The 17,119-nt window shown below is 43.0% G+C and overlaps 1 protein-coding gene across 1 annotated transcript in view; it reads right to left on the bottom strand.

The window, feature by feature from the left end:
• The window catches only part of Nxph1 (neurexophilin 1), a 322,916-nt gene that overhangs the window by 304,375 nt on the left and 1,422 nt on the right, over positions 1 to 17,119 (bottom strand). The window contains exon 2 of the mRNA XM_031381177.1: positions 16,452 to 16,615. Coding sequence (XP_031237037.1) covers positions 16,452 to 16,505 — 54 coding nt within the window. The 5' untranslated portion in view covers positions 16,506 to 16,615. The remainder of the gene's footprint in view (positions 1 to 16,451; positions 16,616 to 17,119) is intronic.

Genomic DNA, 17,119 nt, shown 5'->3' with positions numbered 1-17,119 from the left:
AAAAAAAAAAAAAAAAGATACATTGTGAAATTAAATGATATTCAATGGAGCTAGAGGTATAGCTATTTACCTGGAGTTTCATCAGTAATAATATATTAACAAAAAGACTATAACAAAAAGCTGTATGGCCTTGTCACCTACAAAGCTAGAATTCAGAAAAACAAACTGTGATGATGAACATGCAACATTCTAAGGATAGGAAGACAAAATCTGGAAAAAATGAGGCTTCAATTCTACCTTGCATTCTTCCATGGCTAACATGAAGAATTTTTGATTTATATTTAAACACACACACTTTCATTTCTAAATAGACTCTTCTGAGCCACCATTTCACAAAGCAAAATTTTTTAGTGTTTCAGAGATTCTTTATAAAGGAAAGGTTATTATCAAAACAGTATCCTGGTTAGAATGAGCTTTTTTCTGTGTATCTCCTCACTGGAGAAGTGCTGACAAAGGTTGTTTTCTAAGCCCTACATTTGCTTCCATAAACTATCACATCCTCCAACATCAGTGAGTGGCTACTCACTCAGTCTTCTCATACTGTCTAACTGTGTACTCAATTCTCATTTAAAATTTTACAAGATTTATTTTAAAAAGGAGTATGGGCTGCTTTCCATGAGGAACTCCATAGTGGTTGAGTCTGAGCAAGTTCCTTAGGACCCTGAAGCCCAGTGCAGAAGGATGCATGTGAATGTGAATACTCATTTTCCTACAGAACATTCTCCCATTGTATTAATCATTTCCTAAAGACTCAGTATCCACCTGTCTCAGTTGCCCATTTGAACATGGCATTATTTATGTATAAGTTCATATATTTTATCATACAAACCAGAGCACTTTGATCACTAAAGAATCCTCACACATCTACTCAGAATGAATCAATGCTCTTCATAATAAAAGAATAATAACCAAGAAGCTTTAGGAAAAGAGTGATCTCAAATCATTGTTCAACAAGCAAAAGAATCTCTCAAAGACAGACAGAAAACTTGCTCATCTTCCCCAAATTAGCTGTGTAGCTCAAGGTCAGTAAGGGAAAGAAATTCCTCCTGATGCTGATAAAGCCATCTGTGCTTCAGAAATGGCTGACAGGTGCCTCCAGAAGAAGGCAATCAAATGTCATTAACAATCAAAATCATGACAATTAAATACAAGGATGTATCAGGGTCTTATTATCCAAATTGCAAGGAAAAGAATTCAAACCCCTTCTCTCAAAGAAAGCAGCAGTTAATTTACTTTCCAAGTCCTATGGCTGCTGCTAAGGATTCCAAACCTTATTTTCTGGAGAATAATACACAGGAAAAAAAAAACACAGATGATAACTGGAAACGGAAAGATCACACACACACACTCACACACACACACATACACCCTTTGAAAAGCATATTCTCTTATTGCAGATTTCCATCCAAGCCATTTTAATGACTAAGAAATGTATTCTGGGAAGGTTTGGCATTTTTAAAAGTTCAGAGTTGAGAGCACACATTCTATAAATAAGTCTACAATGAAGCACTAAAGCATTTATTTCTGATATCTTATTTCACAAACTAGGAACTAGGCATGAAAATATAGGGCCATAAAATGCTTAAAAAGTAGATTACTAGAAACTAATAGAACATATTAGTATCCATTGAGCCAATGATGGCTCAAATGGCATTTTGAATTCTTGCAGAGAATATGAACATGACCTTCATGGGTACCATTTACAGAAAGCAATTTTATTTACATTTTTAAATCCACATAAAGGTGAAAGATGATACTGCTACAAAATGGAACATTTAATTTTTTGCCCCAAGGCACAAGTAAGCTCTCCCAAGGTCAAATGTAACACAAGACTGAAATGAAACAGACTCATTCCCCTCACCTCCTGCCAGAGAATTTCCACACTGGCCAGGAAAATCTTGAACCTACTTTTCTTCTTAGTAAATAGAAAGAGTTCTAGACTCTATATAAATCTCATGATTCTATAAAATATTTTGTGGAGGGTTTTCTACCTTCATTTAAAGCCACACAAGCAGAATGTAACAAAATAACTATATTGAAATAAACCATCTGGGATGCTTCTTTACTATCACATATTTTAAAAGCTAAGCAGATGTATTATTTTAAATCCCTTGGTTTGTATCTGTTTACAGAAATTGGTAGAAGGCTGTGGATTTCCATCTCTGAGTGTGATAAGCCTGTCAGCAGACAAAACCCTTTAAAATAAACATCTCAGGAAAACTAGAGGTTCTGCGTCAGACATGTGGTGTCCCCTCACAAGAAAACCTCCTCTCTTTTCCCAGACTTCCACCTGCTCAGACACAGCAAGGAATTCAAAAGGCATGTGTGTAATTGATTAAGGTAGATACAGATGTTATGGATCATTTTCAATTCTACCACAAACGACTGTGACCCAGTGCTCTGACCTAACTGATTGCTTTACCTTGAGACTCAATGATCATGTTTGATATTGTACTGTCCAATAGATGCAGATTCTAAAAGTCTTGTGCCTCTACACACTCATCAGAAGCTAAAGACAATTATCAGTGCCAATCTTACATTGATAGACTATTCCTAGCTTATGAGAAGCCACATCTAATAAAACTATTGAACTACAGGAGTAACACCTGAAATTTTACACATACACTAGTTACTTGGGCAAAATCTTCCTGGAGGAAGGCCAAAGAAAATGTTTTTTTTTTTTAAATTTGAATTAGACTCAAATTCCATACCTACAGTGGTATGTGTATACATAAATGCACATGTATATATAAAGATAAATACCAAAACATATATAATATGGTAACTAGAAGCTTTGACTCTAATGTCAGACCACCTGAGATGAAATTTTGTCCTTTCATCAATTATATCTTTACTATTTCATTTATGTCATCATCTATAAAATGATGAACTATGAAGCTCACCAAGATGGGCATAAGAACACAGTGATATTAATGGCAGTAATAGAATCTAACTAGTATCTCATAGCATTTTTAAGAGATTGCATAGGGGAGTGGTAGAGCACTTACCCAGCATGTACAAGGACCTGGTTCTAGTGACAAAGGAAAATGGAACATTTTATTTCTTGGCTATTATTTCTACAGTCTCTCCCACTCACTTATAAATCTAAGACATGCAATAAGTGTTTATATTAAAATTAAAAAGAAAGAAAAATCTCCTCTTAGGTACCCAGTACCAATGCCTGTGAAGGATGTATGTGGTGGCCAATAGAAGTTTGGGGCAGCATGTGATAAGGACAGTGAGGCCCTCTGTCTATTAAATTAAGTGGTGCACATTTGGGGTTGGGGAGTTCACCAATGTCTTTCACGCAATCACCCAGGTGTTCACCTAAAATGAATTTCAAAGCTCAGACTCCACCTGGCCATAGACATTTGAATCTTAAAACCCACTAGGCTTTTAGTTTTTATTGCAACCCTACACAAATTTTAAAAGAATTTCAAATGCTAAAAACTAAATTAAAAGCAAACACTGACCACAAACTAACTACCTCAAAATTACACCTCAGCACCAGCTCTTAGTTTTGTGACTGATATTGAAACATCACAAGATTTTTCTCTAGATTAAGCAGACTGTTCATTGACCCTGCCTGTGGTCTATCTGTTACATTTCCACAAATATCTGACCAATAGAAATGAAAAGGACTTTCTTCTTCTCCTTGTAGTTACAATGTATACTATCAACACTAAATAAATATGTTTATGGGAAGCAATGGGTGGCTATACAGCAATCAACTACTAGAAAAAATAAACAAAGAATAAGGTGGCCATCAATGAACCCTGGTGTGTCATCACTCTAGGGACTCTGCAGGCACTACCTAGAAGGTGGTCCCAGAAACCTTCCTTTGTAAAGAGTAGCAATGTTTTCAATCATTCATCATCATTGCTGTACTCTACTCATCATTCTAAGCTCCATATCACACTAGCTCAGTGACTCCCCAACAGTAACTCTGTTGCCCAAATATTAGTCACATATTATAAATAAAGAAGTTGAGGGGGAATCTGAAAAGTGAAATATGCTCAAGGTTATAGAATTCAAGAAAAAAAGGGCATTATCCTCCTCTCATTTCACACACACACACACACACACACACACACACAAGGCTTTCTGAATGTTGCATCCTTTAAAACTTGCAACAAAGGAGATGAAGAAGAGAAGAGATCCAAGGATGGCCAAATGCAGTCCTATTTTCTCCCTCTTGTGGGAGTCATCCTTCATTGGAATGGGAAAAACTATTCAGTTTCTCCTGGCTGTGAATCCATTTCACCACAAACTCCTTGTTGGTAACCACTCAGCAGCCACAAGGTATTGAAGGAGTATCATTCATCTTAAGAGATGTGGGTTCATGTTCAACCCATGCACCCCAACTCTTTTCACCATTTTCTCATTAAAAATGGTGGTGGAATAATCTCTCTAGTTTTGTCAATGTATCTGGCCTCATGTTATTCAGACTGATTCTAACTGAAGGATTTCAGTCAAGAATTCAAGGTGGGATTCAGTGTCTAAAACCAAATCATTTCCTTTTTATGCTTCTCCTTTATGTTTTCTTGTGTGTTCCTCCCTCCTGAACAGTTTTCCAGGAGGTGTAGAGAGAAAAGTGAGCATTCAGCTCATTGGATGCTAGCAGCAGCTCTGTGTTACTTTGATAATGGCTAGAAACTATGCTGGCCTGCTTGGTAAGGCTCTTCTCAACTCTGCCTTCTTAAGCTAAAAGAAATAAGGCTGAAAATCTAAGTGAGATGCTCATCATTCAACTAAATATTTCTTGTGAAAAGAATAAAGCCTGTTACGTTCTTCAAGTTCTTCGGTAGCAATTGCTTCTCACATCAAGACCAAAGAAGTAGTAGTCAGTACAACCTACAAATAACTTCTCTTCATGCACAGTAGTTTGCATTTTTTTTCTCTGCATTTAATTCTGAAAAACAATAAAGAACACCACCGTGATACAAGAAATTTTCCACAAATTGAGAATTTGACTAAGAGTATTTCACAGTTTCAATTGCAGAGGTCATGGCCCACCCTGTTATGAACCTGGCTGCCCAGCAGTAAATTACACTAGTATGCCAATAAGGCTGAAAATTAAATTTGGATTAATAGTGGCATTTTCGCTGAAATTTCTTAAGCTGGACGTGGAATTGGCTTCATCTAGTGGAATCCAGTTCATACATTTTAGAGCTTCCCATTAAATCCAGGGCAATATCCGCAATCAACCTACATGTTGGTTAAGGCAGGATATTTCATTATTAATCTAGAGGACCTGATGCAGTGAACAGTTCTGCCAGGGATACAGAAATGACCAGCTAACAGAGAGTAGAGTGAAGAAGGAAGCAGTGTACAGACGTTCCCATGGCCTTGGCCACGCAGAGTTCTCAGTGATTCCTCTCTCAAGGAAAATGCAGAGTGAAGAACAAAAGAAGTTCACAATGGGGGCTTATGGTATTTCATAAATGCCTACAAAGCAAATCACAGAAGACATGAGAAAATGTAGTTTTATATTTGTTTGAAGGAAGAAAAGAATAAAGATCTGAAAATTTTCCAAATATTGTCTGAATAACAAAATTTAAAAAAAAAACAAACTACATTTAGAAAGTCTTTTGTGAAGTTTGGTGCTGAAACAAAAATGTCTGTCCATTCATTTGCTTATTCAAAAATACACATTAAAAAATCAACAGGCACAATTTCCATAATATGCTATTGAAAATTTTAGACAAAATAATAAAATACAGTTTGAGGGTTTTTTTTCTCATCTGTGGCCTCCTAGTGACCTGTGGATCTCCTTCTGATCTGCTAAGACAAAAGGTAGATCTGTCCTAAAACATTTTATTATGTCCTTAGATGTTACCTTGAAACCTTAACAATCAGTTTCAAAATGAGTCAAGTCCATAAAAGAAGGGACAGCCTTATGATTAGCACATCAGTGCACAAAAACGGACAATAAAATTTCCATCACATTGTCGAACTCACTCAAAACAATCAGATATTTCACTGAACCGTTTACGACTATCGACTGCACAGCAAACTTGACTTTATAGTCTTCCTCTTTTAAACAGGTGCAATATTTTACAAGGGCTTCACAAGTAGGAGGTTGTGAATGTAAAGCAGCCCATTAATTTTATATAAGCTATTTTATATACCTGTGGGTCTCTAATAATACCCAGCTACAAGGTTACATAGAGAGGAATTGTCTTCAAAGTCCAACTGTGGTATACATACAGGACTGACATTGCAGTTATCATGTGTTAGTTTCTCTCAACCAACATTATTTTCATGCTATACATGAAGCTACAGACAGGTATTAAAGAAAACATGCTGGAAAACCCAACCTGAACATCTAAAGACAAGAACTTAAGGGGAAAAAATGTCCCCACATGGACTCTGTCAAAGAGATAGATATTTAAGAAAAAAAAATCTAGCTCTGGTATGTTCCATGTACATGTCTGTGTTTACTATGTAAAGAAAAAGAATCGTTAAGGCCAAGAAAATCCCTCTAAGTTTTTCTACCAAAAGTTTTCTGACAATAGCCTCTTGGACAGGGAAATCGGCACCTCTACGTTTTAGTCTGTGACTGTCAATTATATCAAAATTCAGCCAGTTTGCACTGTGAGAGTCATCTCTGTGCTATCTCTGTGAGGCCCTGTTCACATATGTGTGAGTTTGTGTCTTGTACGAGAGGCAGTAGAATGTAGGGCCCAGTGCCAGCTCATTCTTTCTCTTCAGGTGCCTACATCAGCTGCCTACTTACTCCAGTAAGTACAAACCTGGCTGTTTGTTCTTGTAAGTTAGTACAAGCTAGTAAATGCCTTTCTCATATTCGTGGGACCTCTCTGTAAAGAGGCATGACTATGGGGTCTGGTCTCACAGCAATGTTTCTCTAGTCTTGAATAAAAGTAAATTAGAAGGACATTTCTGCTCATATGAAAGCAGGCTTGTTACTTCCATATAGGCACTTCTTTAATGTTCCTTCTCAACATGCTACATAAATATAAATAAAAAGGCTCTCCACTGGATATATGTCTCATATATCTCATAGAGTTTAATTATAAAGCCTCTAAAATGAAGATGGCGAGAGGAAATGGTACCAGTAGATCATACAGCCCCGGTGTTGTGTTGGCTGGCTGGCTCTAAGAGCAAGCAAATAAAAGCACCTAGTAGCCATGTACACCATGAATGATTGTGTTTCAAGGAAAACAAGGTTGAATTTTAGTGGGCAGATATTTTTAGTCTAATGCCTGGAAGTTCACAGTTTTTAGGGGGGTTGTCAATGATGATGATGATGATGATGATGATGATGATGATGATGATGATGATGATGATGATGATGATGATCTTGTTCTTTCTCATTATGAGTATAACTATTTTACTGTAACAAAAGAAGAGTTAGGTTTTCTTAAGTCCACGTGTGTTTTCTGTGCAATCATTGGGACCTGATATACAAAGAGCAGGACTCACAAACTAACGTGTATGCCTCAGTGAACCATAGAAACTAAAATGTTTCAGGAAACTGTCATGTGCCAATAAAAATTTTATCCTGAAGGCACTCACAGGGACTGTGCCAAGGAGGTAAGGCTGGAGAAAGGAAAAGAAACCAAGGAACACTTCCAGTTCAGTGGGCAAGACCCTGGGTAGTTCAGTGGGTGGACTAGGGCCCCTTCCTAGTTTGGTCTTGGAGAACTATGGAAGACTGACCTACAGACAAAAAGACAGAATTTCACAGAGAGGGTGCTAGTTGCAAATTGCCTACCCCAGAACCTTGGCTAATGCTCTGGAGACATTGCGCCAAAACCTTGTCCTTCTTTCTTTCCTTTCTCTGGATCTCATCTCTCTGCAAGCTAACTTCTCCTGCAGGTTATGAAGCCTGCTAGGTCTCTGCTTCTTTAACACTGCCTGGAATTTAGGAATCTGCTGTCTTGAAAGGACTGACTCAGCTAAGGCAAGAGAATCAGCCAACTTTCAAGCCAACCTTAGCCTTTGACACAGACAACCCCTAGCGCCAGCACCTGGTACTATTCCGTTTATTTCTGGATCGTGGCAGCTGCGTGGCCGCTGTTGAGCAGAGACAGCGCGGCGAACACTTTTAAGTGACTGCAGTGTCAGCTCTAGAGTGCATAGACAAGTCCGTGGGGAGTATGGGAGTGTAAAAGTGTGGAGGGGGGCTGCTTGTGTGGGGATGTGAAGTGGGTTTGGGGGGGAGGGGAGTCGGATTATTGTTGTTGTTTGTTAAATATAAAGGAACTCCCCCGCCGCATCCCGGGTCTAATGATGATAGATTCTACGCTGCATCAGGCCCCACGCCGGCGAACCTAACTACGGAAAATAATGAGGCTATATCCCCCATTCGTCTGCATTAAAGGCGAGCCAGGCACTTTCGATACCAAATATATCGATTCCCTTGCCCAGGCAGTGGTTTGTCCTGCTCCCCGTGAATAATTACTATCCTTTAGAAATTCATAATAATTAGGACTCTTCGGTGCCCCTCCCCCATTCTCTCCCACCTCAGAGCCTCAGCATTTTAAAGGCGCATGATCCAGCACGGCGTTTGGATAGTTCTAGTCACTTCTCAGTGAGTGTGATGAGGCTGATACAGCTATGCCCAAGTGATTTTTTTTTTCCTGAGAACAGAACAGAAAGACAGTTTCCCTCTCGGTGCCTCAGTTTCCCAGTTTGTGTCTTACACATTCCTAAGGAGTCTTCTATCTGCACATTACGTGATACATGTTTCTGATTGGAAGAAAAATAGCCTTAACAAACAGAAAAAGTGAGAGAAAGGAGGATTCTCGGGCCCCGCCCCGCCCCTAATAAACTGATAATCACGTGACGCCCCAACCCTAGATGGAGTCGGAGGAGGAGGTTGTAAATCAGAGGTTCTGACCAAAGAACACACACATTGGGGGCCTAGCGACTGGGGTTTGGTGTTCCTAGATGATTGGTAGGGGAGAGTGGGTTGTTAAAATCGCACCAGGGTGGTTAGAAAGGTCCGCAGACAGTGAGCATCCTAACTCGACTTTAAGGACTGCGCTGTAGACCCTGCGCCCCAGGCGGGGCGGAGCTTGGGGCGCTGACCGTGGTGCTGAAGATCTCTCTCCAGGCCATAGAGAGGCACCGGGCAGATTCGCGCCCTAGTCTACTTCAGAGCTTCTCCATGGAGGACCGCCGCTGGCCAGCCTGCATCTCCAGGAGTACTGAAGGTCGGTGAAGGAAACCAAAAGTTCCCCAGAAGCACTGTTCTGGTGCGTTGGTATAGAGTTCAAAGGCAAGAGCATTACAACCTATTTTTATAAAACCTGCTGGGATTTCTCCTGATCACTGGAGGCAAAAAGTAGACAATGAAATGCGTGAATGCGAAGGATTTGGGCCCGCAACCTTCCCAGTCTGGACGTTGCAGCTTTGGATCGAGGAGTGAATTGCAGAGTGAAGGGGATGAAGACTACTACGTCGAAGAAAGTTTCTCGATTCTTACAAAGATGACTGAAATGGTTTTCCAAGTCAGTGGTGGGGGAGGGGATCTAGGACTTGGCATCTGGTGTGTGAGGTGAGAGCAGTACCTCTGGCGGGACCAGGGTGCCTGGCCTTGAATTGAGCCCTTGGCAGCTGCTGGGCTTCTATGAGGGCGCCGAGGTAATATGGGTGAGGCTGGGCTGGTGGCAGTTTCTCAGGGACGCGCGTAGCCCCGTGGCGGCCAGTTTCTAAGGAAACACTTGGCTTTTCCAAGCAACAATTTGTCACTTTGTGGAAGAAAGAAACAGTACAAGAAAAGCCTCCCCGTTCTCCATTCTCATGCAGATGAGGCGATCAGCTCCGCCTGGGCCTGTGAATCCCCACCCCCACCTCACTCCCATCCCATTTCCGGCTTGAGCCAGTAAAATACCCTCATTCATTTAAAGGAAGTGTGAGCTAAGAAAGCTTTTCTAGAGCTCGGCTTGAGGGGCTTGTGCTGCCCTCTCGCTACTCCAGGGACCCCTCTCAGCTAGCAGTTTAATCGCCCGGCCGGCAACTCCTGCACTCCTAGATTTCAACCCTCCAGTTGAGACGGCAGGGGGGTGGGGTTCTACGATAAAGGGCAGCTCAACCCAGCGAGGAACTCTCTCTGTATATCCCCCAAATACACACACACACACGCACACGTACACGCCTGCTCTCACCTCTAGAAAAGTTCACTAGGAAAAGCTGTTTACAGAGTAGGTGATTAGGTTTGCAGCTGGCGGCAGAGAAGCCGCGCTCTCATCAGAAGTTTAAACAACAGTCAGTGCCGGGGAGGGCAGAAAACAAAGTTGAAAAATAAACAAACATGTTCTTAGGCACGCGCGAGAGGGACGAAGAAGCCGCCAACACATATCTCAATAAAAAGCCGCTCTTGGAAAGCTTGCATAGTAATTGAGACAGGCGCTCTTTTCTGATCTGGGTTGGCATTTCCTCATCTCAAACTGACAGAGCCAACTCAGGAAATTGCTGGTAATATTCATCTGGGGAGCACTTTCATTAAACGTAATTCATTCGACTTTCACAATAAATTGAGTGACATCCTTACAGCGGAACCTTTTTATCCTTGATTAAGTGCTTGCCAAGCTTTGGTTCCCCACTTTATTGTCACATTCCTTCAAGCAGAGTCGTCAACATGCCAATCTGCAGCAGAAAAATGAGCGCGGTGTGTTTACCAAGCTCCGGGAGGGGTTAGTGCTGACACAGTGAAAAAGAGCTGATCTCGAACTTAACTAGCGGATAAATCAAGACCGCAACTTCCAGCAAATTCGAGGCGGGCCCAGAAGAACGGTGACCCGAAGAAGGCAGCGGGAGATTACAGAGGGACCCCGCCTTGCGACTCTGTGGCTCACAGAAGCCGCTGACCCGACGGCGCCGGCTAGCAGCCTTGCTTGCCTCCCTTTAATTAAATTGGTGACAACTGTTAGGTCTTTAAAATGAGATCAGAAGCACCAAGACGACAGAATTATCCCGGGGGGGGGCGCTTTCTTGAACTGATTCAAACCTAGAGGTTTTCTGAGAGAGACAGAGAGAGAGAGAGAGAGAGAGAGAGACAGAGACAGAGACAGAGACAGGGACAGAGACAGAGAGGAAGAGGGGGGAAGGGAAGGAAGGAAGGAAAAAAGGAAGGAAGGAAGGAAGGAAGGAAGGAAGGAACGCGTACTTTCTAGCCTGCTGTTTGAAAATGAAAACTGGCAAGTTTGCCGAGCTTGCACTGGCCTGCTGTAAGGGAAGGCTTGCGTCTTATGGCTCCTTCCTCAAATTCCCCTTTGACTCTTAACACAAACACCGCGCTGGGGGGTTTCCCTGGCTGTCTGGTAGGATCTCCAGAACTCCAGCCTAAAGGCGGCAAACACTTCAGTACTCCAGGACTGGGAGAACAGGAAGCAGGCATCTCTTTGCCAGTATGTGGCCCTTTCTCCTTTGATGCTCCTAACTCCATTCCCCACCCCTTATAAAATCAAAGAAACCCAAGGACAGAGAATTGCTTATTTGAAAAAGCAATATCCATATGCTTTCATCACAAAATTTGCCCTTTTGAAAATATTGTCGACGTCGGTTATTACCAGGACAATGCTGTCAATTTCTGTAGTCTGCAGAAAATCTTGCCTCGGATAGAAAAGTAGGACATTGGGCACCTATCTCAAAAAAAAAATCAACCAATTTCCCTTCCACCGGATATATTTTTCACCCAGACAACACTTTCATTAAAGGGAAAATAGCCGTCAACAATTTAAAGCCAAACAGAAATCAGCCTCACACAAAAGAAGCCACAAATTTAATAGGTTTCTGGGGAAAACACCAGGAACAGAGTTGGTGAATTTCTGGTTTTCTCTCCCTCCTGCTCCCAGTGTGGAAGGCAGTGTCTTGGAAGCTCACACTGGAAGGTCCAGAGCCATGATAATACTCCTGTAAATGGGACGAAAGGGTGAACTACCCAAGTGCTTCTCACACCTTTGAGAGCTGCTTTCTTTTTGGGAAAGAACCTGGAAGGAGCAAGGCCCTCTCCTGGTCCTGAAGAGGCCCAGGATGCACTCTGGGACTGACAAGCCCCCATGCTGAGGTGCTGAGGTATGGGGTCCTCAGACTAGCTGAGCTTGATCCTGTATCCCGACATGTGCTCTGGGGCACAAAGGGGAGGGAATTCGGCCTAAGGAGGAAATTTGTATGCTACCTCCAAGAACAAGCTTTAACAGAAAACACTGGTAGTTAAGACTGGGTAGCTATTTTTATCTGCTATAAGAACTAATTTCAAATTGATTAAAGCTTTCAGTGAGCAGCTAGCTTAATCTCTAAAGGACAGCAAGTACACAGACCTAGTATGAGTGCCTGCTCTCCTGTTTTCCTTTGGCCTTCCTATTCCCTAACTGCCATTTTCATGGTGGGTTAAATCTACCTAATGTTTTACCTGCTAACAATTCAAGCAGTAGAGGTAGGAGCTAAAACATTGTGTCCAAGGGTTTGGAAAAGATTTTCAATTATTGCCTACTTTGACTAACAACCAAGTTATTAGCTATTGTAATTCCTAACAAAACTGACTGGACCTCTCCATTAGGATAGTGCTATGAATGTACAAATGATAGAGCACATCCTTTGTCAGACTCTCTGGACTCTATTTTCTGAGTAACTTTTCTTTGTGTGCTCAGGAGTGCCATCAGATCCACTTTGCTCTTTGAGATGTCACATTCTCTCCTAGGAGAACCTCTCTCCCTTTTCCCTGGTGTGGTCTTCAGCTTATAAATCCAGTTTCTAATCCTTATTTCCCAATTTAAAAAAAAAAAAACAAGAAAACATATTTGTCCACTTTACCTAGTATGAACTTTAATTTGACTTGACTGCTATAGTCTTGTTTTCTCATTATCTCATATTTAAAATATCCTGGAATCAGTGCAGAGAATAAAGAAAGGAGAATAAAGACTGCAGGACTTTAATAAAGATAGTAAGTCATACCATAGGTTTCCTCCTGTTGTTCAGATGTTCAACTCTTAAATATACAACATTTAGTGAACAGTAGGTTTCCTTACATTTATTTATAAAGCATGGTTCCCTGCCTTGCTTGTTTGTTTGTTTGTTTGTTTTTATGATTAGAGTTGCCCAGTGGTGAAACTTGAGAATTCAAGATAGTAGTTTTCAGATGGTATACCTGCTAACATGCTTGTTTTCAGTTTCCCATTGCAATGAGAGAGAGACAGAGAGAGAGAGAGACAGAGAGAGAGAGAGAGAGAGAGAGAGAGAGAGAGAGAGAGAGAGAGAGAGAGCTTCTGGTATGAAACAAGACAGACTCATCTCTCAATAAACACATAGTAAACACCTAGTAAATTAAAACCCTCAACTTAAGACAGACATTCAGAAATCTCTGGGCCTAGAGTCACACTTTGTGAGGATTTACCAACATGCTGCTGCCTGTGCGGTATGGAGCACTGGTCTGCCGAACAGAGGCTTATCCCCTCATAAAAATGACTCTCGAAAAACTCAGAAACATTTAAATTCATGTTCTATAAGCAGTAACCTAAAATATTTCTGTATAGGAGATATCTAAACAAGACTTGCTCAACATGTGGGAATTACTCCTTGAGAAATGTAGCTGGGATCCCACACCCATAAAGAAAGGGTGTACTGGAAACATAAGCTAGGAGGCAAGCCACAGAGTGTTCCAGTCATTTAACTAATGGTATAATTCACAAAATCAAAGAATTACTCATTAACTCTTTCCTGGCTCATGATAGCTCAAGGAAAAAAAAATAGAGTAATGGTTTTTGTTTTGTTTGTTTTTGTTTGTTTGCCACCTTGCCTTCTGGGGTTTATTTAACCTGAAGCTGCAGCAGCTAACCTGTATGCATCCCTCTGTCGCAAGATTTTGCAAAGGGCTGAAATGTCCCCGGTGCAGTCAGAAATGAATGCTTGGTCCACTTGCTCTATGTAGCTGGTGCTTAATGAAACTCACAAAAAGAAGCTTTGTGTGTGTGTGTGTGTGTGTGTGTGTGTGTGTGTGCGCGCGCGCGCGCGCGTGCTTTCTTCTCTTCATTGCTACAGAGTTTTAATCAAGACTCCCTACTTCTTCATTTACCTAAAACCACCCTAACATTAAGTGCCCAATTCATTCTCTGGAACCTATTTTTATGGTAAAAGTCAGCTTCCTCCTCCAGGAAACAGCCTGGAATTTTCCTGGCAAGTAGCTATGGGGTTGCAATCCCTGAAATACCGCCTTGGGCCACAGCCACCAGTCTTTTGTTTTTGTGGTGTGTGTGGTTTCTAATCCACGACACACAAAACAACTTTAGATTGGAGAGAAAAGAATGGACTCCTGACTCGCCTTCTCTTTTTTATTGTTCACATTTCGTATTGTTTTGAGTGAAATTGGAAAAATTGTCTCCTTTCTCTGTATTGCCAAAAGGCATTCAGGTAATGAAGTCTGTAACTAAACGGTAATTGAATCAGCATAATTTGCACACTGAATGGTTTTCAAATGCTCCCAGTTTACAATTAAAGGAGAATTAATGCGCTTGTTGTTGAGAATGCCGGCGCATTAGAATAAATCCAGCACTGTTGTTGTAATGAGTGGAAAACGGTTTAACTGCCAACAAACACATTTAAAATTTAACACAACGTATTGATTTCACTTCTGCTTTTGATAGATTGTTTTCCAGACTATCGAAATACTCGCTTCAAGCAATAAACTGCACCACAGCTGAGAGCGCTGGCCTTGGGTGTGTGAGCACAGCCCAAGGACATAAGACAGTACAGAGGTTCGAATCGTAAGGTGTGCGGAGAAGAGGGGCACGGTTGTTGAGACGATCAAGGGAATCAAAGGTGTTCCTCCCCTGCGACTTTTACTTTTCACTTTTCACTCCCTCCCACCTTACCCAATTTAAAGAGAAAAAAAAAATGCTGTGTTTTCTTTGATGGAACTTTCCGCCCTCCAACTCCGGGTCTTCAGTGTTAGTGGGCTTACCGGGCACAGGTGAGAGCGATAATGACCGAAGGTGAGCAATAGGAAGGACACCTTTTGCATTCTGTCTGCGTTCTAGCAGGGGAAAGCACGGACCGGAGACAGTCAGAAAAGCTGTCTTTTGGATTGGCTGCCCTGGCTTTCACCTGTTTACCCCCAAGGTGTCCTATGGGCGAGGACATTGATGCACAGCGCCCTCTGGCGTCTGCTTCTGCTACAGTCAGGCGATAAAGGTGCAAAGACTGGCAACGCTGAGAGTTCTTGAGATGCAGCCGGAAGCCGGAACCGGGTAAATACGCGTACTCACACGCGCGCGCATATGTACCGGGTTCACAGAACTCTCAGCCCAGTGATCGCAGGCACCAGAGCTAAGGCCGAAAAGCACGGCCACCTTGCAGGGATAGCACAGTATCCAGGCTGGTGGATTCTGAAGCTTTTGGGAATGAAAGGCACTAAGGCCACTCTTAGTCTCATTTATCCAGCCGGTTTAGAAAACTCCAGCTGCTACTGCAGCGCCTGCGCTCCTCGCCCCTCCTCAGAGCACCTTAGAGTTCTCAGTGCACTCCCGTGGCCAGGAATCAGCTGTGCGGTTCGAAACACCAGGCTCAACCTCGACGTCAGAACGAAGGTGTCCCTGGCTCTCTGAGAAATCAGACGCGGAAACACACACACACACACACACACACACACACACACACACACACACACTCCTAGGCTCGCGGTGATGCCCATAACTCCCAAGTCACACAGAGCGATTCTCCCTGCGTCTGTTCTATGATTGTGTCAAGTCCAAACCTCCGAAAACTGTGGAGGAACCTCGACAGGGTAAGATTGTCTCCCTAGTGACCAGGCCTGCCATTCCCTAAAAAGAAACCCCTTACTGAAACTATGGTTCTGTTATTTAATGGCAACTAGAACTTGGAAGGAGAGGGAGGGTTATGTTTGCAGGTGTATCTCTGACCTAACTGCCTGATCGTTTGCTATGTGTCTGGTGGATAAACTTACACCAGCTGCACCCCTGTAAGTCTCAGGAAGTTACCTGCACTTTTTTCATGTGCCACAAATCCAAACTGGGAGCGCCAGGGCAGTGGGGCAGGAGGTAGGTTCCTGTTCATCTCTTCAACCCCACCTCTCCCCGCTTTCATTTAAACGAGGTGGGGGAAGAAGTGCTGCTAAGAGTTTCATGATTCCCAATACTTTTCTTCTCTCCTTCCTCCCAAGGAATCCTCGCCTACTATCTCCTGGTTTCTGGACCTGTACGGTACCGGTACGCTAGTTGCTGTTTAAGAATCACGGTCCAGGAGATGGAGGATAGAGCAAGAAATGAGGATGAGAGCCTGAAAAACTCCCGCAGGGATCCAAACAAAAGCTTCCCAAAGTTCTTCCACTCTCTGGGAACACGCAGCTCTCGCTGAACTGGCGGCCTCGCCCTCCCGCACCACCACCACCACCACCCCTCCCTCACCCCAGTTGCTTGGCCTCCAGGTTAGGGCGGTATCTCAAAGATGCCTGACCGACCGCGACTTACCAAGTAGACGGTGGGTTGCAGGAGGAGAAGAACGTACCAGCACGCAGCCTGCATCCTCCCTCCTCTCAAACTTCCTTGGCGGTGCCTTGGCTGAGTCTTTGTTCCTTCAAAAACATAGATCCACCTGACATCCACTTTACAGAGCAGCGAGCGCTCTCAGCAGCCTAGATACAAATGAAATTAGACATCCCATGACCACGCGGATAAGGCTGATGATCAAGCGGGGGAAAGGGGGTCTTGGTGTGGAGTGATGGAGTCAAAAAGCTGGGAAGGGGGACACGAAGATTGGAAAAGCGAGTCAATCCAGCTCCAGAGACAAACGAGTGCGGTCCGCAGGCGGGCGGGCTTGAGCGGTGGCGGGGGTTCCCAGAGCCCGGCGCGTCTCGGAAGCCAGCGCCCGAACAGCGGAGGTTAGGCACGCAGAGAGCAGCTCACAGGCTGGTTAGGAGGCCAACTGTCTCTGGCAGCCAGATCTGCCCTAGTGTTTGAAGACGGGCGGCTGGGACTAAAGGCGGCGGCTGGTTCTTCGCCAGCCCTGGCAGGGTTCACACACGTACACAGCAGCAGAGAGAGAGATAGCAAAAGCAAGCGAGCTAGAGACTGAGAGAGGAGGGCGCGGGCAGGGAAAGGGTAGATAGAACTGACCCGGATTAGGTACCCGTGAAATG

Source organism: Mastomys coucha, unplaced genomic scaffold (genome assembly GCF_008632895.1).
Source record: "Mastomys coucha isolate ucsf_1 unplaced genomic scaffold, UCSF_Mcou_1 pScaffold20, whole genome shotgun sequence".
NCBI classification, from domain to species: Eukaryota; Metazoa; Chordata; class Mammalia; order Rodentia; family Muridae; genus Mastomys; species Mastomys coucha.
The sequence above is the reverse complement of the archived record's forward strand: the minus strand, read 5'-3'. Positions and strand labels throughout refer to the sequence as shown.